The 27,215-nt window shown below is 36.5% G+C and overlaps 1 protein-coding gene across 5 annotated transcripts; it reads right to left on the bottom strand.

Annotated features, from left to right (window-relative positions):
• Nucleotides 1-2,486: 2,486 nt before the first annotated feature.
• Nucleotides 2,487-26,435, bottom strand: LOC120335734 (carnitine O-palmitoyltransferase 1, liver isoform-like). Of its 5 annotated transcripts, none has more exons than XM_078120470.1 (18): nucleotides 26,263-26,435; nucleotides 25,321-25,395; nucleotides 22,967-23,106; nucleotides 22,031-22,193; nucleotides 19,624-19,725; nucleotides 18,925-19,073; nucleotides 17,657-17,831; nucleotides 16,281-16,365; nucleotides 15,059-15,195; nucleotides 14,272-14,346; nucleotides 13,434-13,603; nucleotides 13,106-13,328; nucleotides 12,274-12,438; nucleotides 11,738-11,872; nucleotides 10,844-10,916; nucleotides 10,165-10,244; nucleotides 6,388-6,507; nucleotides 2,487-2,627 (listed from the first exon to the last, which is right to left on the bottom strand). In XM_078120470.1, exons 1-18 carry the CDS (start codon nucleotides 26,326-26,328, stop codon nucleotides 2,502-2,504), a joined length of 2,259 nt encoding a protein of 752 aa, XP_077976596.1. In that variant the 5' UTR covers nucleotides 26,329-26,435; the 3' UTR covers nucleotides 2,487-2,501. The 5 variants fall into 5 exon arrangements, with proteins under 5 accessions (XP_077976596.1, XP_077976602.1, XP_077976604.1 ...); XM_078120476.1 differs by lacking the exon at nucleotides 6,388-6,507 and adding an exon at nucleotides 4,764-4,877; XM_078120478.1 differs by lacking the exon at nucleotides 2,487-2,627 and adding an exon at nucleotides 4,852-4,932.
• Between the last annotated feature and the right edge of the window lie 780 nt (nucleotides 26,436-27,215).

Below are 27,215 nucleotides of genomic sequence, written 5' to 3'. Positions count from 1 at the left end.
TGGTGTGAATACTTCCGGAGCGCCTGGGCTTGTATATAAATAGCAAAACTTGAACACACTCTGAGATTCTGATAATGTAAATGACATGCTCCTAAAAAATATGATAATCAGAAAAATACACCACCCTGCGAAAAAAAAATACACTCGAATAAATACTTGAATAATCACACATAACTCATACAAAAATATTGTTTCACCAAAAATTCGAACACAAAATCAGTTGTAGAGACAGGACACAGAGGTTAGTTTTTTGTGGTCAAAATTTGGAATTCTCTAATTATTTATAGTTTCAGACTTCTAATGGTGATAATCATAATTTCGACAAAAACTCAAAAATTAAGCCAAAGAAGTTTTCTTTACAGACAATTGAAGCGTGTATAAACAGAAGCGTAACCAGGAATTTTTAAAAGTGAAGGTCTTGATATTTGTTATTGCCAAGTTGGACCGTAATTGCTAGGTCTGTCCTGGGGTTGTATAAGTCTTCAAGAGTCCCATAAAGTGTTTTATGCTACAAAAAATTGCTTTTTTTTACATTTCAAAAGGATGCCGAAGCATATGGGTTTTAAAGAGTTGAAAAAACATTTTATTTTACGAAAAATTGCTATGTTTAAATCAGTAATATGCCTTTTTACATTTAAAAAGGGAAGGAGCAACCCTCAAAACCCCCTGCTGGCTATGTCCCTGTATATAGGCTACAGTTCTCAATATCAGATTTGGTTTCCGAAATTCAGTCCTGGAATCATAATTAAAACTTCAAAAAAGATTCAATTCCTAACAGTCTATCAAAGAAGATCATAAATATAATAAAAGTGAAGGGAACACCACATTTAAATGAGTAGATTGTCATAAGGAATTGTGTCGGTGTCTTTTATAATAATCATATGAGAAATCCCATCCACAAGCCATTCCTAACCCTATAGGATATGCCATAACTCAGAATATAATCATATATTATCAAATCTAAAATGCCTCATAAATACAGGGTGTCCATAGAGTCCGTTTACAATTTCAATTTTGTTAAGAAGTCAGTTCTCAATATATCTTAACCAGGTTTGTTGTTTTTTAATCAGTAATTGTTAAAGTGTTTTTACCTTCATTCAATACGTCTGTGAGGGTCAAAACAATGAACTAAGAATTTTTTTATTTAATTTCACATCTATGCTGGATTCTTGGTAATGTAAATATGAATATAACACAAATTTTTTATTTTTTTTTTTGGGGGGGGGGGGAGGGAAGCAAATACAATGTGGTTGATATGTTGAATATACAGAAAATGAAAAAGCGAGGAGCACAACATAGGAGTTTATCTTGGAAAAAAAGGGGAGGGGGAGGAAAAAAACTGGGACCCCAACAAATAGCACCCACTAGAGCGGTTTTCCTTCCTGGCTGGGACATTGAAATGGTGGGGGAGACAGGGGGGGGGTGAGAAAAAATGTCATAACCTTTCTGGGTCCTGTGTCCAAATGCGCCCAAATTCTTAAAAAAACTTGAAAAACATGTCTAGATATATATGCTGTATACAGCTCTCATCTGAGTGAGACGACGAAAATTCAAGGGGGGGGATAGGGCAGGGCAAGGGGTCAGGAAAAAAGTTCAGAGTCACTGCCGGTTTGTTCAAAATTGTCAAAATATTTATGCAAGTATGCTGAATCGTGATTTATATCAAATTTTACTCAAATTCAAATTTATCTGAAAAATTCCCCCATCCCTCAGAAATTTTTTTTTTGGTTTTCAAATCTGTTTTACACTAAGATAAAAACACAATCAGTAAATATTACAGAAAAAATAGAACACGCATTTTCACACAAAAGTATAAGTAAAATCAAAATAAAATCCCCTACTTTTTTACTCCCCCCATTTTAATAAAACACAATGCATTAAAACCTAATAATAATAATTCCTAATTTTTTTTTGTTTTTTTCTTAAATTATTTTTTCTTTGCATATTCGCAGAGGTCCTTCACATCCATCATTGCTTTTTCGATGTTATCAGCAAATCGAGATGAGTTCTGATAAGATAAATAGATAAGGAGATAATAACATGGAAATATGAATACATTCAAAAGAGTGTAATCAGAGTGTAACCTAGATAAAAACAGTTAAGATAAGATGATGATAAAATAATGAATAAGGCAGTCTGTCTAATAAGCCCGCCGATGTTGCTGCCACAACTAAACTAAAACCAAATTTTCCTTGATGTTCAAGTTTAAAATAACTAATGGAATTTGTTGATATTGCGATTAAATTTAGTTTTGGCACGAGGCTTATTGTTTTCCACTTTTGCTTTTGCTGTAAATATTGTTCATAAAATGTAACTTTTTAGTCACACTTACATGACCCACCGGTCTTGGTGGGAAAACTGGCTAACTAATCCCATACCCGATATGGACTGGTAACCGGACGAGAGGCCGTGGTTTGCCGTGGAATCAAGCTGTGTTATCGTCTTTCCCTCCCCGGAATTAATATGCAAATCCATCATATAGCAATAGTTGCAAATGCAGGTCACCTAAAAACTATTATAAAAAGAATACTCACAGTTTCGTGAGAGGAGACTTTGCTTGAGATGTGAAACATTATGGTGTTTTCGTGGCAGATGATGTAGGAGACACCGTAGCCATCGTCAGCGACCTGACAAAATGGGGAAAATTTTTTAGTAACAGGTCACAGTACATAGGCTGTGAAGTCGGGAAATTTTGACCCAATTGTGACCCCAAATTCTGTTCCATTTGAAATATGACTTTGAACTGCTCACATAAAGTGAGTGAACAATGACAAAATGAATTCTCGAATAAATTCTTCATGAATTCTCAAATGAATCCAACCTTCAGAAAGAAGCTCTTTACAATCAGTGACTTTTTCTCTACAGCCTTGCTCAGAGGGAAAGTTTAGATCTATTTTCACTGTTTATTAAAGAAGGAATTAAGATGCACAGAAGATTTTGTAGACAAAATTTATTGTAGTTTAGAGATTTCCTTTAACCAAGAGTAAGAAGAAACATTTTTGTTCATCTGAAATCGGTGGTCGTTTTCTAGAAGGCTCAGAGATTGGCATTGGGTATAAATTAATTCTGACTGCACAGCCAACTGGGGGGATAAAATAATAAAATATAAAGTTGCATCATATTATATTGCTAATAAGCTTGGCCATAGAAGATTCCATCCACACTCCATGCAAACAAACACATGCCATGCATGATCAAGTATGATAAGGAGTTAAAATCGAAATAATTCTTATTCATTATCCGGACATGAGTCTTCTTTACTTCTGAGTGAGCACACATCATTAATTTGTACTGTTCAAAAGCTTTGGCATTTCAGTTCTAGCTGCTAAAGTTGCTCAGAGACAAGTCTCCGCTACATTGAGCAAGCTCACATGAAGAATGTATTAAAAAAATTTAATTGAAATTTCACAGATATTGAGTACTAAATACGGCTTCTAAAAGAGCGGTTGAATTCTAGAAGCAAACTAACATTATCACAATTTGAAACACACAATTTTGAAGCCATACTGAGCAACTATGAAGTGAAAAACAAGACTAGAATACAGAATCGTGGAGGCGGAAATTGGGTTCAAGAACTATACCTAAAGCAGTGGTTCTCAAACTTTTCAAGTCCTTTTTAGAATTTGTCAAGTTTGCACCAGACTGGTGAATGTAAATACCAACATAAGGCAGTCAAGATCAAATCAAACAAACACTACTGTCACACTGTCTACACGCCCCACCATTGAGAACCACTGTTCTCAAGTATCACCGCAGCCGAAAACATTAACGATGTTGAGATCCTTCAATAGACTGGCCATGACCTAGCGTAGTGGTTCTCAAATGGGGCGCGACCTGCAAGGGGGCCGTAGACAATTGTTTGATGGAGCGTCAAGCTAATTAAAAAAGAAAATTCGATTTGATATTGCATGCCTTATTTTGGATATATACATTAATTTCATTATTTATGTTCCATCCACGTAGATTATTTTCAATTAGCTTCAAGCCCCCTCAAATAATTGTCTACGCCTTCCTTGTGGGGCGCACCCCATCGCTTGAGAAACACTGTTTTAGCTTTATTTAATTTATTTAATCAGCCCATTGGTCACTCTGTATATAATCACGTATTGTATCAACCAATCAAATCAAGGATTTGTTATTCAAATTTTGACTTGTTAACACACACCACACACACAATTAACTGAAACAATTTTGGTAATTGAGGTATTGAAGAGAGGAGGACACAGCTGCCCGAGACATTATAAGCTTGACTATAATTATAAATACAAGGTGTGCATAAAATCCATTTACAATTTCAATTTTGTTATGAAGTCAATTCTCAGTATATCTTAACCAGGTTTGTTGTTTTTAATCAGTAATTGTTTAGGTATTTTTACTTCATTTCATACATATGTGAGGGCCAAAACAATATATGGTATCGATAAATTCCCTGCAATTGTAAATAATTTTAGGACTTTATGGACATCCTATATTTTTTAAAAAGTTTGTGCTTTGTGCGCTTCCTCGTCTAGGAAAGATGACTTATAATTGAAGAAATATTCCATGCATATAAAGATAAGAACATTCTGTCTAGTCATGCTTCATTAGTCACTGGTGGTAAAAGCCTGCAGCAAAATTCTTAGGGGTAATTGCAATAAGCCACTGATGTGTGTTATGGAGTTTCTGCTGTTACAGATTTAAGACTCAATGCAAGGAACAGCACAACATAGCCTGCAAGCGTGTGAGACCCATACGTCCATTAGATGTCGCTATTGCATTCTTACCGGACCGAATCCTCCTCCCCCAGACAAGAATGAGGGGTGTTCGACAAGATTTATCTTCATTCCCTGTTGGTGGGGGGTCTGAGACGTCGAAAGACGCCACGGCTCACGAAGAACCTGTTGGGGTGAAGCAGGGTCGTAGCAGAAGAGTGGAAAGGTCAGATTTAAGGAACTTCAGGGTCAAAGGTTATTTTGTAGAGGTCAAATTTTAAGTTGAAGGTCATTTTATAAAGTAGAGGTCAAATTTAGGAGTGAAGGTCATTTCGCAAATTAGGGGTCAAATTTGGGGTTGAATGTCATTTTGTGAATTAGAGGTTAATTTTTTGGTTCAAGGTGATTTTATAATTTGGGGTTAAATATCATTTTATAGAGGTCAACTTTCAGGTTGAAGGTCATTTCACACAGTAGAGGTCAGAATTGGGGTTGAAAGTCATTTTATAGAGGTCAAATTTATAGTCGAAGGTCATACAATGTTAGACAAAACTACCCAAACCATAAAGTACGTTATTTCAAGCACCTAATGTTTCGTTATATGTTGGAATGATAAGGGGTCATATCAGGTTCAAGGGTCATAAGATCAGGAAGTAGGAAGAAAGTTCAATAAAGAGAGAAAAGGTGAAAATGATTAGAGCAATGAAAATATTATTGTTGTAAAAATGGTTTCTAGCAGAATAGGCTTACACAAGTCTGGCTCTATATGCAATTTGCAAAATTATACGCCTACGGGATCCAAACCTCGTACTCACACATGGTAATCAAAAGTGCAATGACGAGCACGTACTAATCCATTAGAAACCATTTCTACAAATATACAAGATTGTTAAAATTAAAACAAACATCTAAAATATTGCATTACATAATCCCTTGTAAACCAGGTAGAATACAACTGTTTTATATATGTTATTTATACAAATTTGCCAAAAAGTAGGCCGTTAACACAGGTATCAATAACAGTAGGCCCACTTTTGGACCAACCTGTAATGCGTTCAGTACTCCCGAAGTATGTGAACCAAGATGGTGGACACCGGAACGTAGTATGTGTATCAGGTTAAGGTTAGGCCATAATTTCATTCCAATTTTCCTTATTTTAGTTCTATTTCGAGAGGGGACTAGCTAAGTGACTCCCTTAGTATTTGTACCTGAGATTATGGCCTAACCCTAACCTGGTACACATACTACGTTCTGGTGTCTGCCATCTTAGTTCAAATCTTTCGAGAGTACCATTTGTTCTATGTGAAAACTTTTTGCATAAGCAATACGAGGATTTAACAAACACAGAGGATTTTTAGGGAAAGATATAGAAGTCGAATGCCCTCGCAAAAAGTTTTCACACAAATACCCCCCCCCCCCCTCCATTGATCGGTAACTCCCCCCATGATGACTGAACCTGACTGAAACAGAAAAAATTGCAAAAAAAATGGCAAATTAGGTTTAAAAAATGCGTTGAGGGCAATGATTGTTGCAATCGCATGTTCTGTAGAATTAGAAAGAATTAAAAACTAAAAATTAGGAGATAGAATTACGCAAACAAGGGTGTTAGTAATACCATGCATGAGTGATGATTAGACAAACAGCCAATCACAGCCAGTGTATTATGACACGCTTGATGATGTCATATTAGACTCACCGGACCAAATCCTCCCCCTTGTGGTGTCAAGTCAGTGTGAAAATCTTTATAATGGTCGATACGACCAGTTTGGTTAATCGCAGTCTGGGATGTTGACAATTCCCACGCTTCACCGAGCACCTACCCCCAAATTATGATGTCATAAGTCAATATATGATTTCACAATGAAACAAAGTAAATCATTTAAACAGACATGGTCAAGTTATGAAAAGAATTTCCACGCCTTACCAAGCATCTGATTTCAAATTATGATGTCATGAATCAAAATATGATGTCACAATAAAACAAAGTCATGTGGTTAAGAGTGATTCTTACATCATAAGATGAATACTAATACCATATTATGACATCAAAATATCCTAAAAATGAAAATCGTTGCACTATAGTGATGTCACAACACAACCATAGTTACATCATAATACAACATAAAAACTAAAAAGCAACCTCGTACAAACAGTGAATTAGATCGAAAGGTGAGCGTTAATACAAATGGTTAGAAGCACAACCCAAAGAATATTTGAAGATATTTTTTAGATTAGATTTGAAATATTAGGGTATAAGGTTTAGGCCAGTTGTTCCCGAAGTTGATTGGCCGAGGCCAAATTAGAAGCAGAAGGATATTTGCGGGTCGGGAAAGTGGAGTGCTCGCTAGGGGTGGAAACCAGTACCGGTACATATAATTTAGATACCGGTATAAGTAAGAATATATACAGGCTTAAACTGTGATAATGACGATATCTGGAACTAAAAAAAAATGTGTTAAACTGTTTCACTTGAGTTCGGCGGGCCATATTAAATCGTTGACCGGCGGGCTGCGGTTTGGGAACCACTGGTTTAGACCATTTTTGCTTGTGTCCACCTACATACAAAGTACAAGTATTCATTTTTAGCCAACCCTGGTTATTAGTTGTTAAGTCAGTTTGGGCGTAATTTTAGAAAAAAAGCCAAAAAAGACTTGAATATTAATCAAGGTCAAGCATATTTAAAAGTAGGGCAAAATTTACAGAATTCACCGCGGAAAAATCAAAGCATTTTATGTCACTATTTTCAGGAATTGAATTTTTCATCTACCATCATCATGGACCATCTAAATATGGCGTACCTGCACCTGTTTTAGTTTTGATTGCAAGTCGTCCCTTATGTGCATTTTAGTTTTGGTTGTTACAACCATACGAACGTTGTTTAACTGAAAATAAGACCTAGCCTGAATTTTAAAAATGATTTTAATATAAGCCTTCCCATCAAAATAAGACCAAGTCAATGTTTCACAAAACCTTAAGATGTGACATAAGCCAATTTGGTTAAATTGCAGCAAGACGGACTTACTTAAGTCGGGAGTTATTGCGACAGAAAACATGGAAACTGATTGAAGATTAATGAAAACAGTGAAAAGAAAGACACACAGCATGATAATAGTTATTTTTTAGAGTAGAGAAACTCAAAGATGAAAAAGGTTTTCTTTTTGATATGAAAAAATGTGATATGCGTGTAATGACTACATCCAAAAAATGGGATTCCCCCTCCCTCCTTCAATTTTTGAACTATGTTTTTTGAAAGGCTGATGAGTCACAACCCATGGGTGTATTTGAAAGGTCCAATGACTTGCCATGTGGGTCACGGTTAGATGAGTTAAAATGCAGGATTGAAATGAAAATAAAATTAAAAAAGACTGTTAATTTTTCATTATCAGATTCAACTAAAATAAAAGTTTTGGTCCAATAAGTAAAAAAAGGGTTTAAATGAAGCAAAATTGACGTGATACATTCGGGGGTCGCAAGGATTTGTAACTGCTTTGTCACAGAGTGTTCAACTGAAGAGTCGCGGTCTAATAAATAAAAATACAGGGTTGAAATGAACCAAAATTGATGTGGATCTATCTATTCATTCAGGGGATCGCATGGATTTGTAAAGTCACAGGGTGATATGTTACTGAGGGTTCAACTAAAGAGTCACGGTCTAATAAGTAAAAATGCAGTATCAAAATGAACTAAAATTGATGCGGAACTATTTGCGTATTCACAAGTTGCTGCTGTCACAGAAGGGACGAATGTTTGCTGGATATACAAATCAAGACAATTTTTTTTTAGTTTAGTTAGATACAAAGAAAATTTCTAAATCTCAAAATATATAATGGTTTTGAAAATATCGTACATTGTGGCGAACAAATAAATAATTATTTTCATGATTGTAATTCGCGATTTAAAAAAAACTTTTTTGAAAATTGTTTTTTTTTGACATAATGAAGAATTTGATGACAATAGACAGCCATGCGTTAATAACTAAAAATGAAGGGTACAAATAAAGACAGTCACAGTTGAATGATTAAAAATGCAGGGTTTGAATGATAATAACATTCTTTATGATTTTTTATATAATGAACTTACATTTGTGAAACACTTAATCATAGTTATGGTCAGAGGAATAAAAATGCAGGGCCAAAATGAACAAATAATTTGAGATTAGGAATGTTGGCTGGAGCATCATGGTCTGATGAACGTAAATGTAGGGTTAAATTGAACAAAAAATTGATGAATATGAATATGCAATAGAACACCGCATGATTGACAAATGAATGGCAGTCATGGTTGGATGAATGATGACCGAAAATGCAGGGTTAAAATGAGAAAAATATTTGATTAACGATAATGACTAGAGAGTCACATGATTGAGAAATCTAATGGAAGTCATGGTCGAATGAGTAAATAATGCAGGGTTTGAAATGTCAATGTGACCAGATGAAATTAATTCCATAACAGCCAATTTGACAAATTTTTAGGGACAAAATTTCGTGAATTTCGAATTAAACATACACTAAGTTGCAACAGCGAGAAAGAAAATTATTTTCCAGCGATAGCTTGCACCAGCATGATAAGAAACACCGAAAAGAAAAATTATCGTTGTGAGAAATGTTTTGAAAACAACTTATGCTTTTAGTTTTTACTTTTATGCTAATGTTTATGGTGTGAGACTACGTTGGCTGAATAAAAACTCTGCTCACCAGCTCACCTAGGGGTGCAATAAATTTGGGTAGGCAAAGACGAAAGCGGGGCAGGAGTTACGAAAAGCACCCACCCACCTGGGTCCAACTTTATTTGTGATTTACTTTAATTCTAATGTTTAAGGGGTTGGACCTAGACGATAGTTTGAGTTCGAACATCATGTCGCCCACCTTACCCAGGGTGTAATAAATTGGATCATCGGCTAAACTGGAAAGATTCTGTAACTTCTAGAACTTGAGGATCTCACATAGTGGAGATATGGGAACCTACGGCCAGTATGTACTTCAGCATTTCACTTTGGAGGGGGGGGGGGGGATTTAGAAGGTTGGTAAATATTTTCCTATTAGCGATAAAACTATTCGTAACTTATAAAAATGTGTTATGTATTTGACAGACCATCTGCACTGATAAATATTCTACCTTCTGGATATTCAAATACAATTATACTTAAGTTAGGTAATCAAGTGCTGTATCTTACTTCAAAATTAGGGGGGTGTTTGAAATTTTAGAGAGGGGTGGGTTAATGCCAACAGCGAATCAGAAACTTCCCAGTTCCCAGTATTGCCTGCCCAATTAATTGAACCCAGACATTCAAAAAAAAAGCAGGCCCTTACAAATCATCAGTGACAACTTATTAGGTTTGTCCAGAGCGAAGACACAAAACATCACATAAGGTTAGCGTATTAGGAAGTGAGTAGAAATATATAAACAATAAGAAAAAGTTATAAATCAAAATAAAATTTAAAAAAAAAAGAAAAAAAGAAAATGATATTCTGACCTTTTGCAAGAAGGGAGACTCAATCTTGAGATATTTTGACACGACGTAGAGACAGAATAAATGACGATCAATTCCTTGACCTACAAAGAGAAAAAAAGATCGGTTTAGAATTGGGGCCTTGTGGGAATTCCCCCCACCTCCCAATTTACTTGGATTGTTTCAAGCATAGATTAGTGTAGTGGTTGGGGGGGCTTCCCACAAGAGGGGCGTAAACAATTTATTAAGGGGTCGTGAAGTTCGTTAAAAAAAAAAAAATTTGTTAGATTGGATTGGATTGTCCGCTTTATTCTGAATATGTGCGTTCCATCCAGGCATTTTCAACATGTTTTTTGAATAAAACATACTTTCGCCTACCTGTTATTACTATCTGTTATTTGTAGCTTATTGTTAGCTAGTTATTTTCAATAATTTCTGTAATTTTTTAATAGCCAAGTCAGAAGAAACAGCTGGTGGGTTTAGCTGGATGCGGGGTTGAAAAAAACGTTGGCTTTCAAGACTCTGAGGGTCTAAAAAGCGCTTCAAGCTAAGAAAAATTGCTGTATGTTGCAGAAAATGTTTTTTACATTTCAAAAGTGGGCGTTTCGGCCCTCAAAACCCTATGTCCCTGCCTCATATAGCCAGCGGGTACTAAGTTCGAATTGAGGATAAGAAAATGTTTCTGAATAACACAATAACTTACCAGTCATGGCCTCCTTATATCCAGATACATGGCGTTCTGTGGCTTTCTTCAGAAGAGCAATTCTGTCCTCATTCTGAAAAGTGGGAATTTATTTGAAATGAGGAAATAATTTTGGTTTGGTTTAACAGAGGAAACGAAAGCCAATATATTCCAATGTTAAATTACACAGCATTAATAGGGGCCTCTCTACCACGCATGCAGTAGGTGGGTTTTGAAACCAGAATTTTTAATTGCCAAGTTAGCCCGTAACAGCCAGCAGGTCTGGAAGAAGGCCGGAAAAGCGGATTTTTAAACAGTCTCGAGAACAAAAAACGGTCCTCCCGTGGTATTTGTACCAAGATGGTGCAATACCGGAACATAGTATGTGTACCAGGTTAGAGTTCTGGTTGTGTGTCATCTTGGTAAGAATACTACCGGAGCGCCCAGGAACTGCTAAAAATGCTTTTTTTTTTTAATTTTGATAGAGAAGGGCTCGACCCCCAACCTCACCATATCCTACCTGGCTAGCCCCCTGGGTTCTCCCATATCAGTGGCTTCTCATACAAGGCCTTGCTTGAACCGGTTGTACAGAAGTTTCTCTGCGGGCCCCAACCAAAAGGCATCGCACTTGCCATTTGAGATTACTATATCAATTCATAATTCAATATGAATTAACCATTATTGGTTCAATATCTTCGAATGTAATAGATTTACTCTTTTATGTTCATTTTGCATTATCGAAACCAAGCACCTCCATAGGAGAGCTGGCAGGCCACAAGCATTGAAAGTCTTTAAGGGGGCCACAGATTATAAAACTTGAAATAACAGCATCGAGTCCTGTTTATTATAATTACATTATTCTGACTAGTCACACTCTAATGAGCACAGCTTGGTTTAGTCAAACAATAAACTTACAGTTTGTTCTGGATCTTCCATGGCCCGAACGAAAGCGCAGGATTCAGTCGTGCATGAACGAACAGTCTCGGTCCTTCCTTCTCGGAACAATCTCGTCATCGAAGCTTCGTACGTCAAACTGAAATGACCTTTGTCCTGTAATAAAGATGATTTTTATTTTTAATTTCAGAAGGGAGGAAATATGAGATCTGATCTGTTTTGAAGGTTTTAACATTTTAAAAAGGGGGTTCCGACTCTCAAACCCCGCTGGGCACAAAACTGAGTTTACTTTTCCTTTTCTTATTACTCCCCGTTCTCCCTAGTTTCATTGGGTGATAAGGTTATTTCGCAGGGTGCTTTTACTTTCTCGAGCTTGAATTAAAATAAGCCGACCCTCAACCAACACACCCTTTCTACTGTAAGGTTTATGTGATGACGTTATGTACATCGAAAAACTAAATATTATGTGTGGCTAGCTAGATGTCTGAAGTTGGTTATATGGCTCACCGACAAAAAAATGTTTACAATATTTTTGATTTAAAAAAAATGTCTCTCACCCTGAAATGTGCAAGTTGAAGGGACAATTGGATGAAAGCGTCAGGAGACATTCGGAAAGTTTTGATCAATCCTTTCCCGAATCGTCGGAATGGAAACACGTGAAGGTCAACGTCGTCAGATAAAAGCTTTGCAACCTTTAGACTTGAGTCAATGACGTCAATGCACTGTATAAAGGAAAATTAATTGTTAGGTAACTGATTCCACTCAGTATGAAATCAGTGCTACCAAGCAAAAAATGCTAATATATAGCACAGCAATTCCTAACTGGAGGCCACAGAGCAGTTTCAGAGGGGCCACGATGCTATGTGCAAAATGATTGTGGGAAAAATGGCACCTGGCATTAAATTAGTGTTCCCACACAAGATATTTTTAATCAAATAGCCAAGATTTAAAGACAGATTCCACCTGGCATTAAATCAGTGTTCCCACTCAAGATATTTTTAATCAAATAGCCAAGAATGAAAGACAGATTCTACCTGACATTAAATTAGTGTTCCCACACAAGATATTTTTAATCAAATAGCCAAGATTCAAAGACAGATTCCACCTGGCATTAAATCAGTGTTCCCACACATGATATTTTTATTCAAATAGCCATGAATGAAAGACAGATTCCACCTGACATTAAATCAGTGTTCCCACACAAGATATTTTTAATCAAATAGCCAAGGATGAAAGACAGATTCCACCTAGCATTAAATTAGTGTTCCCACACGAGATATTTTTATTCAAATAGTTAAGATTGAAAGACAAATTCTACCTAGCATTAATTTAGTGTTCCCACACACAATATATTCCTAACAGAAGAATTTTTTTTAAAGCAAGACTCACAGGTTCTGGAATGTTCCATTTTAAGCGTTGAGGCGGGAGTGGGGTCGTAGTTAATTCTCCGACACAGGTACCATCATCGTTATATCCAAAGTTCGCAAACTCATCATACAATACTTCTTCCGTAAGATGACTCATGATCGGAGCGTCGGCCCAGGAATGTTCCGCGTTCATTCCAAATCGCCCGTTTTTGTAGAAAATAACTTGGAAAGATTTGTCGAACCATCTGAATTGGATTTAGTGACTGTTAGTGACTCGCTTATATGTGGAGGGGGGGTGATTATGCAGTCACTCTGAACATGGTAGGGGGATAATCATAAAATTTGATCACCTGTTATGGCATTTTCCATGCAACAGCGAACGTCCGAACTTTGAGAAAGTTGTCGCATCATCAACGTCTAACACATGGGATTCATCGTCCAACACAACCACGAACGCCGCTTTCTCGATCGCGTGCAACGACTCTTTGTTTACTCCGGATTTGAAGAAATCACGACGAGCCTGTGAAGAATAAAATAATCATTTAGATCAGTTTTATTTTAATGGGCCTCAGTGGCTTAGTAGTTCAAGTATAGACTCCACTATGTTGGTAATGTTGATTACATACTCTGGTTCAACTCCCATGCCCTCATAAACGGCGCCCAGGCTTTAAGACGCAATTGGCACTGGTTTTGAGTGTGCACAGTAAAGCATAAAGCACCGACTTATAATGAGCACAATTGATTTTGAGAAAAAAGATTTCAAAGGGCTCCTTATGCGCAGTAAAATACAGAAATTTCTATAATTAGCCAACTAATTAATATGAGATAGCGATCGGAGACCGCCAACTTATCGATCTTCCGTATGTTCAGTTAGGGGATCCCCCAAAACAGAAACGGCGGTTTCGATTCCTTCGCTCTGACTCAATAGCACCAACGCGTGTCCCATCACTAATTAATTAATAACTCGCTAATTATACGACATAATTCATCAATAGGCTTCTGGTCCGAGATATGATGAATGCACATGCAAAATTTAGAGCAGACTAAACCTCGCTTTCGTGAGATATCGCGTAACATAAGAAAGTGTCTAACAGACAAACAAACAGACAAATACCTATCAAAACCTATCCTACGAAACCATTCAAACAGACAAATACCGATCGAGATCGCTAAGTAATAATTACTAACCTCTGCCCATGGTCTTCGTTCTCCAGCAGTTAAAGCACCAAGATGTTCCTCCCCGGCACTGGGGGGAGATGGGTCCTGAAAAAAATTAAATTGTCAAATACTTTATATATACTGGTTAAACAAAGTGTGACGTTGTCCTAAATCATGGCGCTACCAAGATAAAGCCAAGATTCAATTTTTGTGCGAGAATATGCAAGCACATCGATCTCATTAAGGGAATCTCACAGGAAAATTTGAAATGTACGAAAGCCAAATGTACAAGTCACACATATCGCGAAAGAATGTTTTGTCAAAGATTGAATAACAAACGCAAATAGAGCTCTTATACGTAGCGGACATGAAATTCAAAGCCGAAAAATAGGCCATTGGAGAAGTGTGTAAAAAAGTTGGGAGACATTGGTCTGTAAATTACACAAATTTTGCATCAGCTTACTGGGTGTTCGGTAGAATTGTTTTATGACAGTGGAGTGCAAAGCTAATAAAAAATAAAAACATTTGTTAGATTTGATTTTACCCGCCTTGTTTTAGATATTCACATTTCTTTATTATGGATATTTACGTTCCATCTATGTATTTCCATCTTGTTTTTTGAATGAAACATACTTTCACTTTACTATATGTTATTTGTAGCTTATCTTTAGCTAGTTATTTTTGAGATGGGGCGCGAGACTTCTAAAAAGGGCATAGCTTAAAAAGTCTGAGAACCACTGTTTTATAATTTGGGGAACTTAATGAAAAAAGGATTGGAAATCCCGCATTCCATCGTCATATCCACAAGTAAACCTACATTAATAATAGCCTCCATCTGTGATTCAATTTCTTTTGGTCTGAGCAAGATGCCGTGCTTATAACATGGCACTTTAAACCAGCGTCCGGCATGGTACACGGCAACATGACGACAATCCATGTAGTGAACATTTTGATCTGAAAAATGTTAAACAATAAATCAATTTTCCCAACTCGACTGAATTTTACTTTGTATTAGCACAGGGATGGCAAATTACGATACGTGGGCCGAATCCGACTCAAAGTGTTGCATCTGGCCCACTTGTCTCTGCTAAAATTACAATTATAGTTTTCATGGATATGAATTTCCATTAAAATATCGATGAAAAGAACGTCATAATGGCCCCAATTGTTACTTCGTGTTTCTCCTATTATTATATAAACGTTAGCCTAGCTGTTGTAAATAAACTGTTTTTATCATTGTTTTTGCTGATATTCTTTACTTATTATTATTGTAATATATATTTATTTGAAACTGAGCAAAAGCCTAATTGCACATATTATACCAGCTAATGATACAGTAAATTTGAACAACAATAAAAAATTATATATAATTCGTGACCGTATATAAAAAATGCCACTGCTGCAAATAAACTCTGCAATCTTGATGAAATGGCCACATAATGTTGTATTGTTTATGTTCCATTTAATTTGTAAAGTTGATTATGTAATTGTACCCTTAGTAAATGTTTCATCATTGATTTAAGATTTATTCAAATCATAAAATTCAAATCTAATGCCTGCAAAATTTTTGGTCGTAAATGTTGAGAATACCTCAAAAACACCTTTGCCAGCATACATGTATTATCTAAACAGCAAAAAATAACTATTCTCAAACCAATATATCCTGATCAAACTTTAGTATCTAATTCACAATTTGTAAAATTTGTTGTTTTACAAAAATGTAAAAACAAAACGAGAATATCGGTCAGAGACCGGAGACTTATCGATCAAAAGTTAGGGGATCCGCCAAAACAACGCTCTTACTCCATAGCGACACCTTGTGTCTCACCACTAATTAATTAATAACTTACTAATTATACGACATAAATCGCCCAAAATCAATATTCTGGTCCGAGATATGATGAATGCACATGCAAAATTTGGAGCAGATTCAATCTCGTTTTCGTGAGATATCGCGTGCATCTAACAGACAGACAGACAGACAAATACCTATCAACATACTTACCGATTGAAATCGATAAGTAATAAGGAAAACATACCGATATCAATTCCAGGGCTTCTACTGGTGTTGAATACTCTCTCATACTGGAAGCTGCAGAGAGGTACAAGCCCATTCACTTGAATCTGAAATATTTAAATATAATCATTGAAAAAATGGGAAAACATAAAAAATTTGGGCTATTGGATAATTTACATTTGGGTTCTCCGGGAGTATGTGTACCAGGTTAGGGTAAGGCCATAATTTCAGGTACAAATACTACAGGAGTGACTTGGCTAGTCCCCGAACTTGTAATAGAACTAAAATAAGGAAAATTGGTTTGAAATTAAGGTCTAACTCTAACTCGGTACACACACCACATTCCGGTATTCGCCTTTTTTTTCACATAATAAGGGAGCGCCAAATTTTGCATATTTTGTGCAAAGATTTTATTATCAAAATTAGATTCTCTGGGCTTGGGCCTGAAGCCAAAAGCCATTTTTTTTGTTTGAGTCATTTTTGAAATTTTGAAGAAAAAGTTATGCATGACTTCTTTAATAGACTGTTAAAAATGCTCAGTAGAGTCGGGATTGTGAATTCCTTGGAGTGAAAAATTCAGACTTTAATTGGGAAATGGGGTTGAAATATGAAAGAAAGATTTGACTTGGACTTGAGAGTTGAGAAAACTTTCACTCCAAAATCTGAGAAATCAAAGTATGCAAGCCTATTTTAATAGATTGTCGAGAATGCTTAAAAATTTTTAAAACTTCCGTAGGAAGTTTTTTCTTAGAGTTTGGTACCAAAGTCAAGATTTTTCTTGACCCAAAGATGAGATTCGATTCGCTTTAAGCATGCCTGATTCTATCCTAAGTCGAAGAGTTCATTGCAATTATCTTCAACCGGACAAGATTGACCTAGGCCTGGGGTGGAAAAATTACGGCCCACAGGGGTTTTGGGCCCCCCGAATTGTTTCAGCCAGCCCATTTGTGTCTGCTGAAAGTACGGATATAGATTCAAATTTCTGTTGAAAAGAACGTCATAATGATCCCGATTGTTACATTGTGCTTGTTATTAATATATAAACGCTAGCTTAGCTGTCGCACTATCTTTCGGGGATGGACTATTTTTTATTCATAAATTTTCATGTTGAGTTTTGAACTTCCTACCTAGTAAGCAAGTCTATTGTCTGTAACTGGCTCACACTGAAAAGGGTATTCCCGAAGTATGTGAACCAAAATGGAGGACACCGGCATGTAGTATGTATACCAGGTTAGAGTTAGGCCATAATTTTAGGTACAAACACTACAAAGTAACTTGTCGGCTCAACCTTAACCTGGTACACATACCACGTTCCAATGTCGGCCATCTTGGTTCACATAGTTCTGGAGTACCCAGAAAAGTAATTGCCTACCCCTGAACTAAACCATCCCTACTTACCGGTTTAATCTTTTCTTTATCAAGTGTGCTTCGGAAAGCAAATAACGCATGAGTGATAGTGGCCGCTCGCGATATTTGACTCGACGTCGGCTGCATGAACATCAAATCCATGCCGTAGTAATTAGAGTTCACCATAATTGGACCACGGCCTGCAAGGTAGACATATTGTTCCCACCTGGAAAAATATAATAAATTTGTACTATGTGTATTTAAGTAGTGTTATCCATATAAGAATATACTAAAATAGTGCTGGTAGTAGTGAATTATCGGTACTCCCGTAGTATGTGTACCAGGTTAGGGTTAGGCCATAATTCTATTCCGATTTTCCTTATTGTAGTTCTATTACGAGTTCGGGGGCTGTCTGTGTTAACCAAGTGAATATACTCCCTGCCCATAGGTTTCAGTCCCTTTATACAACTTGATGTAAAATGGGCGAACAAAATTAGTTACCTCCATATTGGTACACACACTTCCGGAGCGCCGAATTATCTTATGAACATAAGTAGTGTTGCCCCCAAAAAACTAAATCAAAATAAAGTCTATGTGCAAATATGTTCTATGTACTCTCAGTCCATGTTCCCACCTGGATAAAGTATATTAATATTGATTCTATGCGCATTTAAGTAGTGTTCCCATGAATAAAATAGATCAAATTTGGATGCATTGCCCTTTGGGAAAATTCCCTTGAGTAAAATATATCAAATTTAATTGTGTGTGCAAATAGGTAAGGTTCCAATTGGACAAAATATAAAAATATAAAGTCTTTATGCATTTCAGTAGTGTTCTCCTTGCGAAAAATACATCAAAATGAAGTATACAAGAAAATATACAGTGTTACCCTTGAAGTTTGTGTGAAATAAAAGCCAGAACAAACAATTTTCTCCAAAATTTCAACTCCTCTCACTATGTGAAGTTTAAAAAGTCTTCACAGCGGTGACAGTTTGAAAATAAACGCCATAACAGGAGCTTAGTAAAGAATTTTTTCAAAGGAGGGTTTAAGCTTGGATTAAAGAAGTACTCCAAAGGACACTCACAAAAAAAAGAAGGCTCATATACATGAAGTATATGTGGTTAGGCCGTAATCTCAGATACAAATACTAAGGGAGTCACTTGGCTATTCCCCGAAATCGTAATTTAACTAAAATATTGAAAATTGGAATAAAATTATGGCCTGAACCTAACCTGGTACACATACTACGTTCTGGTGTACGCCATCTTGGTTCACATACTTCAGGAGAACCGATTATTTACCTTTAGCAAGCACTTACCAGTCAGTGACATAGTTAGTCGACCACCAAGATTTCAAAATCAGATATCGCTGTAGTTTACTCCCCAAAGTAGCTTCGAATTCTTGAGACAAAGACACGATTGAGTCGTACTCGGGGTCAGCAAGAAGAGGTCTGACGCTGCGTAGATACTGAACGAAAAAGAAAGATAATGTGATGAATTAATGTAGTGAACCCTCTAGTGTTTAGTAAAAGTTTAAGATAGAAAAATGAATCAACGCCACCTAGTGTTAGGTAGACAACCCTAGATCCTGATTACGAGTCAAGACGTGTCAAAGTTAAACCAAGAGTGGAATCGACCCAAACCAATTCGATGAACAAGGGCCAGGGCAGGAGTGGGCAAGGTTTTTGGATGAGGGGCCAAAAATTTTGCCCACCCAGAATGGCGGGCCATGTTTGTATGACGTCGTGAAAAATTTTATGAGCAATATTTACAGTGTTACAAAACAAAAATGGAAAACGATAATCCTCGCGCCAAAACAAAGTTTAATGGAAATCTCAACAAATTCCTTGAGCTATTTTCCAGCTAAAACACCATAATATGGTTTCATTTGGGTTTTGCCAGCTTTAGGCGAGCCAGATTGAATTACCCAATGGGATGAATTTGGCCTGCAGGCCGTAGTTCGCCCATGTCAGGACTTACTCTGAGAACATGCATAGGTGAACGCAACCCTAACTCACCCTTTGTACAGTATTCTTGACAGATGGAACAGGCAATCTTGGAAGAGACGCTTGATAACTGAACAATCGTGGTTCCTTTCCACAGAGAAGTTTTGTAGAGACCTGGAAAAATATTGAATTTTTATCAATTAGAGAGATTTGAGCAGGTTGAGTAATTTATTGGGTGCTCCCGAAATGCACCAAGATGACGCTCAACCTGAACATAGTATGTGTACCAGGTTAGGGTTATCAGGTTGTGCGCCAATACTTCTGGAGCGCCATTTTTTTGTTATGTGATGCATATTCGCACCCTTCACCGCGAACAAGGCCTTCTACAAGAATCCCCACATATCTATCTAACGATATGAAAAAACTTCTTTTTTTGGAAAAACTGGGACCTTTGTGTTTCGGTTATTGTCTATCCAATTCATTACACTCCATTCCAGGGGTGGGCCATTTACAGATAATAACGTGGTTACTGGGTCCAAAACTCAATATGAAAAATTATGAAAAAAAAGTTCATTTACAAAAAATAGCGTAACATCTACTAATGCACAACAAGCAGCTGGTGTACGAAGTGACACAATGATTAATAAGACTGACTGCATACTTCGTCAATATTGTGGACAGAAATTATATGTCCATAAAAACGATAGCCGAGATTTCGGCAGGCACAAGTAGGATGTTTGAAACACTACGGTGGGCCGTATTTGGCCCGCAGGCCGTGCTGACCCTTGCTCGGCCCGTCGCTTCATTATCTGTGGCCCGCACCACATTCGGAGAGTAATCAATAAATCGCATTTCAAATCGTGGTTAATTAAAAAAACATAGTGTTACATATTATTGATACATATATTTGACACTAATGTCACTGAATTGACTAGTGTTACGGCTAGCTGAGGCAACTAGCGAAGTTGAATGGTGTGCTTGGCAGTCTAAATTATTATCTGGCTTTCTATCTTTTTGGTCGGGAATATATGCTAACAATATAGGCATCATAGAGAACTAAAAATCGAATGCGGATTCTATTAGCCTGGGATGGCTATGTCTGATAAATGTGTTTGCACAAGAAAAATGTTTGTTTTGTATTGCACTGTTCACCTATTCTTGGCACTATTGTGGCCCGCGAATAATGAAAAAATAAATTTGTGGCCCCGACAACCTTGGATCACCCTGCTCTAGTTGGTCTTCTCCGAGTATGGATAGGCATTGTAAAATCAATCAGGGTTGTCCAAAACGAATCGAATATTCAAATGTATTCGAATATCAAAGTATTCGACCTTTTCGGCTGATTTCGAATAATTCCGAATGATAGCCACTTTTCGTCGTAAACACGGTGTTTCGTTTTCATGCGAATCTTCAAACGAGTTGTACTTTGTCACGTATTGTAATGACGATGAAAATCGGCACATTGATTGTTTATATTCTGTGTGGGTGTGCGACGCATATTCTTTGACCTTTGCACTTTGTGTGGTAGGAATTGCCGCCATTCCCCTACAAGACTTTTAATTTACACAATCATTCCCATTGCATCGAAAAATTGAAAATAAATTGAAGTCGTAATTGTTATGATACCCAACAAATCGTCGCAAGTTGGAAAAACAAGTCTATTTATTAGGAAAAATAATTCATACTTTTTCCCGTTTTTCGACAAATAATTTCGCCGATGATAGCTTAAAAGCTTCGACTTTTTACTATGCTGATTTTCTGTCGCACAAAATATTCCAATCCATGACCGATACTACCATTCGAAATTATTATGCCCTATTAATTAAATTTTGTTCAACGTAACTCATGGTTGCGTCTACAATCTGTGGAATATAAAATGTATGGTAAACTACACGATATTATCAATTTCTGATTCATATTTACAAAATAATAAACGTATTATAACTGAAAAATGCCACGACAATCTGTGGACATCAAATGTGTGGTAAACTGCCGATATTATTAATTTTTTATTTCTATTTTCGTATTTACAAAATATTAAAATTATTATTATTCTAAAATAAATTGGCGATATGTGGACTTAAAATGTGTGGTAAACTGCCCGATATTAATTTTTTCGTGAGTACAAAAACATGAATTAAAAATTAATTATATTAGGGCACAATACCAGGGCAAATTGTAGACATAAATTGTATGGTAAACAGCGCGATTATTATTAATTATTGATTCCTATTTTCGTATTTACAAAATACAACGGCGATCTGTGGACTTTAAATGTGTGATAAACTAACTGAATATAATTAATTTTTGATTCATATTTTCGTATTCATAAAATAAAGTGCCCGAAACATAATTAATTTTTGACTAGTATTTTCGAAACTACTAAAATATGAAAAGCAATAGCCTACGAATCAATCAAAGAAAATCTTTCAAGTCACCGCAATAAATATACGTAAAAAAACAGTGAAAAAATACTTACCGCCCATAATTTAGTCGTGATCGAGACTTTTCCTCGAGGTTCGAACATCCATCCATGGTAACAAAGCAATAGTTTGAGGGTATACCGGATGAGTAAGACGGCCAGAGTCCAGACAATCGTTGTAAAAAGGATAGCTGCGAAGCCTAAGACAAACTTCGACGGCCTAAAAAAAGGTGTTGCTTTTTGTTAACTTCATATTATCATTTACATTTTGTATATGTGTTTGTCGTAACGGCGGCCCGACAGTATGGCACGCATCGAGCAAAGCGTTAAAATATCGCTGATCACCCTGTAGTCGCAGGTTCAAATCTTGTGGGCGATAATTATGTGTAAGAGGTTCATACATCCTATCCTTATCCGGGAATTATTATGCTATAGCGTCCTATTTCCCACTCTTAAACTAATGACAGCACAGAATGATAGTACAGCCTTATAGTCAAAACCACTACGTAAATGCTGTCATTCTGGTCTTCAATGGTCAATTTTCAAGGCAATTCTTCAATATTTTCATATTTTATTCGCTGAGGATGTTTAGGTCTGATAAATTTTAAACGTCCGCTCAGTTGGGTGCTATGCCCTAACGCAGCGACTCCCAACCTTCTGGGCCCCCTTCCTTTTAGTGCTCATGGCACCCCTGTTTAGCATTCTAGTGTTATTTCGATTCATAAATCCCAAATCCCATAATGTTTAAACAATTCATTTTCAACAATGTACAAAAATTCTGTAAAATAGCCTAATCAAGCAAAGAAACTAGGAAAAACAGGAAGTTGTCTTGTCAAGATAAAAGTAGGCGCAACACTGATTTTACTTTCACTTTACAAGAAAACTCACCGTTCTTCCTAGTTTTATTACTTGATAAAATTATTTCGCAGGATGTTTTCAGGGTTTGTCTGAGGCGAACAGCGTAGATAAGCGTGAAAAAAAAATTATACTTACTCAGTTGAGATATACCCAGCTATACTCGGTATGTACCCGAACGATAGGTCGAACCCACAAACCGTTACCAAGGTTACCACTCCAATTAATACAAACAAACTTGAGAATGTTGCAGGGTATACTCCACTCAGAAAACGATTCTGAAATTAAATTAAAAATTCAAATAATCAAATAGAAATGGTATAAGCAATATGCATACACATAAGCTCCCGGGCTGGCCTAATGGGGGCCTTATACGAAAGAGTTCCACAGTGTCAAGTCTGGGTAGAGATAAGGGAAATGAAAAGGATTTACGGCGCTACAGAAGTATGTGTACCAATATGGAGGTAACTAATTTTGTTCGCCTACTTTACATCAAGTTGGGTAAAGGAACTGAAACCTATGGGCATGGGGTATATTCACTTGACTAACACAGACTCGTAATGGAACTAAAATAAGGAAAATTGGAATAAAATTATGGCCTAACCTGGTACAAACACTACGGGAATACCGAAATTAGTATGCAACTTCACAAACCATGAATGTACAGACTAAACATTTTGACTTGAACATAGGGATGGGCAATGTAGAATAATTTACTATTCTAGAATAGTTAAATCGAATCCAGAATACCGAATCCTATTCTATTTTCATACTTATTCAAATAGTGGGAATTTCCACATTGCTGGATTTAGATGGTAAAAAATTGCAAATGTATTACTTACTATAAATGTGTTCTCTATTTGGAAATGTTCTGAACATTGAATTTCATTTGATACTAAACCAGGACAGTTCCCAGGACAATAAAATTTAGGAATTTTACAATATTTTTTGCCTTCAATTGTTCCAAATGTATGTAATCCCTAAATACTGATATGCTAAATTATTAAGACACGCTTTACACACTTTAATAGTAAGCGGTTAAATACAAAATAGACATGAAACGGCGGTAAATCATTATTAATGTAAGTCTGCCGAGTATACTAAAACATACCCGCTGAGAATTAATTAGATGCTGACCCAGCGTGTGACCACTGCAACCTATGCAACTTTTTTCAAAATTTATCGGCGACCAAAATACTACAGACACTCGATCAAACGTGCGTCTATCTTGAACGATAGAAATGTTATCATTAATCATTATCTACCCAGACTTAGCCCTACTCAAATTCAATACGTCACTATCTTCGCCAGATGCGGCAACTTTTTTCAAAATTTATCGGCGACTAAAATACTACAGACACACGATCAAACGTGCTATCTTGAACGATAGAAACGGACCGAAAAATATGTAATCTTTTGGGAGTGAAATTTAAATGTGACAGTTGTTCGCGTTTTGCGATATAACTTTGTATTTCGGAAAATGGTATAATAAAATTATTCGTAAAATATTTGATCTAAGTTAATGGCGAGTAATGTTATTACATTTAACGCCTGGCTTTTGGTTTACGAGCATCATTTTTTGGGGAAAACTCGTAGGTCGCGAAAAATCATTTAATTTAAAATGAGGCAAGGCACGTCTGTAAACAATTAAAGATTGTTGCATTCAGATTATCGGAATATCACCAGTAAGTCGGCACAAATAACGCTAGCTAGATAGGAAAGAGGAAAACGCAAAAATGGTGCAATAACGAGTCCTCGCCGTGAGGTTATATTACCGACTTCTTGTCCTGAATATGCCGATTGAAATGAGAGTGTTTGATGTTTACCGATTTACGGGTTCTTTGCGAGCAGAGGCAAGTTTAATTAAACGAGAGAGATTTCCACGCGAGAAAAACGCTCATCTATAATTGATAAATTAGAAACCCGAAATACAAAAATTGACGCTTGGCGCCGGAGAGGCGGAAACCGAATCCTGTTATCGGATCCCGTTGGATTCGAATACTTTGGGATTCGAATCCTCCGGATTTGGTATTCTATATTGCCCATCCCTACTTGAACATGATTATAATTTAAAAGACTTGAACACGATAATTTACATCTAGAATTAGCACCAAGAGAAGTTCCAGTGCTGTATAGCTCGATTGGTTTTTCCACACATCAGTGGCTGCATATACGTTTGCTAATTTATAGAAAAAAAACTCGAGAAAGCTGTTGGGTGTACTCTGCTCAGAAAACGATTTTAAAATTAAGTAATTAGAAATAGTAGTCTTTCAACCAGGTCTCCAGCTCCAACCCCACTATTTAGTGCTCCTGAAGTATGTGAACCAAGATGGCGCACAACCTGAACATAGTATCAAACCAGGTTAGGGTTCAGGTTGTGTGTCATCTTGGTACACATACTTCCGGAGCACCCACTATTCTATGTACCACCGTCGATTACACTGCTCTGTTCCAAATGAGCCCTAAATGAAACATACTAAATCTATTTTTACCCTGAATCTAGTTGCCCTCTTCCTCCAAGATCTGATCCCAGAAAGATAAACAGCGCGAAGAGCTTCACTTGAAATCTGAAAAAAGTGAATAAATCAACCTGTTAGTTAGATCTGTGCGAGAAAACATACTCAATATTGTCGATTGCCATCAGTAGATTCGAACATCGTGAAAAATAAATGTCTATGACAGGTTTCCCAGAACCTTCTGTACCCTTTGGAATTTGGATACATAACTGGTTACTCATCTACCCCCCAAAATTGGTCATTCAAAAGTAAACTTGATAGTCACTGTAGATAAAGCTTCTATTGATGTGAAAATGTCATTTCACAAGCGTTTCAAATTATTAAATTCAGTTGGTAAAAATATTCTAGGGCAGATTAGCAGTTATGGAAAGAATATCCTTATACTTCATCTAACGTACACCTTGAAAAGTCAAAATGTGCCCCCAGACAACCTGTTCCATACCAGTAAGCATCAGCCCACTTCTGGGGGCAGGTAGGCCACAAAACTATTAATAATTGATATAGTCATTGATAAATTAGTTAAACTGATTTTTGTAGCAAAAAATGATGTTACTATAGTTTGGTTCTGGGTGGCAATTCTCATTATAATTAATAAAGTGGGAGTGCCCATCTTTGCAAAAACATTTCTGTTTTTCTTGTGTAGTTTTTCCCTTGTATGAAAGAGGTTAATGAGCCATAATTTTTTGGGCAACTAAAGTTGGCCATGGGAAAAAAACAGGTTGAAAAAAGCTGCGACGTAGTCTGAGAAAATTGCTTGGTTCCTTGCTGATTTAATATGCCTTTTAATTAAAAACAAGACTCCGGTAAGCAGCCTGGTTTTATTAAGGAGCTACCATAGTTAGTGAGAATTATCAATGTGGGAAAATAGTTAGGAGCAAAAGGAGAACAAGCGGCCTAAAAAATAGAATCAGTGCTTACATGGAGTCTTAGTCCATCAGGAGTGACAGTGAATTGAAACGCTACAGCGGCATGGGCTTCCGCCATCTTGTGTCAGCAGCGTCTAATCCCAGGCAAAAAATACTTGTGTAGAACAGTGTAAAAATGAAAAAAATTAAGCTTAAATCTGAAAAAATATGCAACTTTAAAATTATTTCCTTGATAGAGTTCATCTGACTAGATTCTCACGGTGGCAAAAAACATATTATTTGTCTTGGAAGTGGGGAAAGTCGATAAGAGGTCTTGCAGTGTCGGAAAGATAAGGGCAGTGGAATTAACTATTGTGTACTCGATGATGGGGTTTTATTTGTTTTGTTAGAAAGTTTATAAATCCAGGGGTTACGGTCAAGTCAAGTCATAGGTAGAGCTGTGCACTTCGAATCGAATAATAAGTTATTTGGTCGCAAAGTTCAATTTAGATGAGGTTAGAGAAATTGCAAAATAGTAATTGACGAGAACATTCTAATAAAATGGTTTTGATATGAAACATTAAATATATATCCTACAATAGCCTTTCGCAACTGAGGAATTCACACAAAAAAAGAACAAAATCTTGGGATACCAAATATACTATTCAAGTATAACCACACCTACTTTTCAATACCCACTATAATTACCATGCTACCCACAATTCAAACTCGTAGCAAAGTTTGCTAAATACAAACATACCGGTAGACAGCAAACCAATATATATTTGTCAATGGTTAACCCAATTATATACAAGGCTTTGGTTCTACTGTTGGCACATCCTGCTAAATGGGTAGTTTTTAGACTTTCATGTCTTTTGCCTAATTTTTAAGAACTTTTATAACATCTGATTCCACTGCTATTATGCAATCAGTAACTCGTATCTTTTTTTCACAATCATGAAAATAAACTTCGTATTAACATTATATAAAATGTAAAAATGGCATTTTAGTGTGGAGGAAGGCACG

Source organism: Styela clava, chromosome 2 (genome assembly GCF_964204865.1).
Source record: "Styela clava chromosome 2, kaStyClav1.hap1.2, whole genome shotgun sequence".
Taxonomy (NCBI): domain Eukaryota; kingdom Metazoa; phylum Chordata; class Ascidiacea; order Stolidobranchia; family Styelidae; genus Styela; species Styela clava.
The sequence above is the reverse complement of the archived record's forward strand: the minus strand, read 5'-3'. Positions and strand labels throughout refer to the sequence as shown.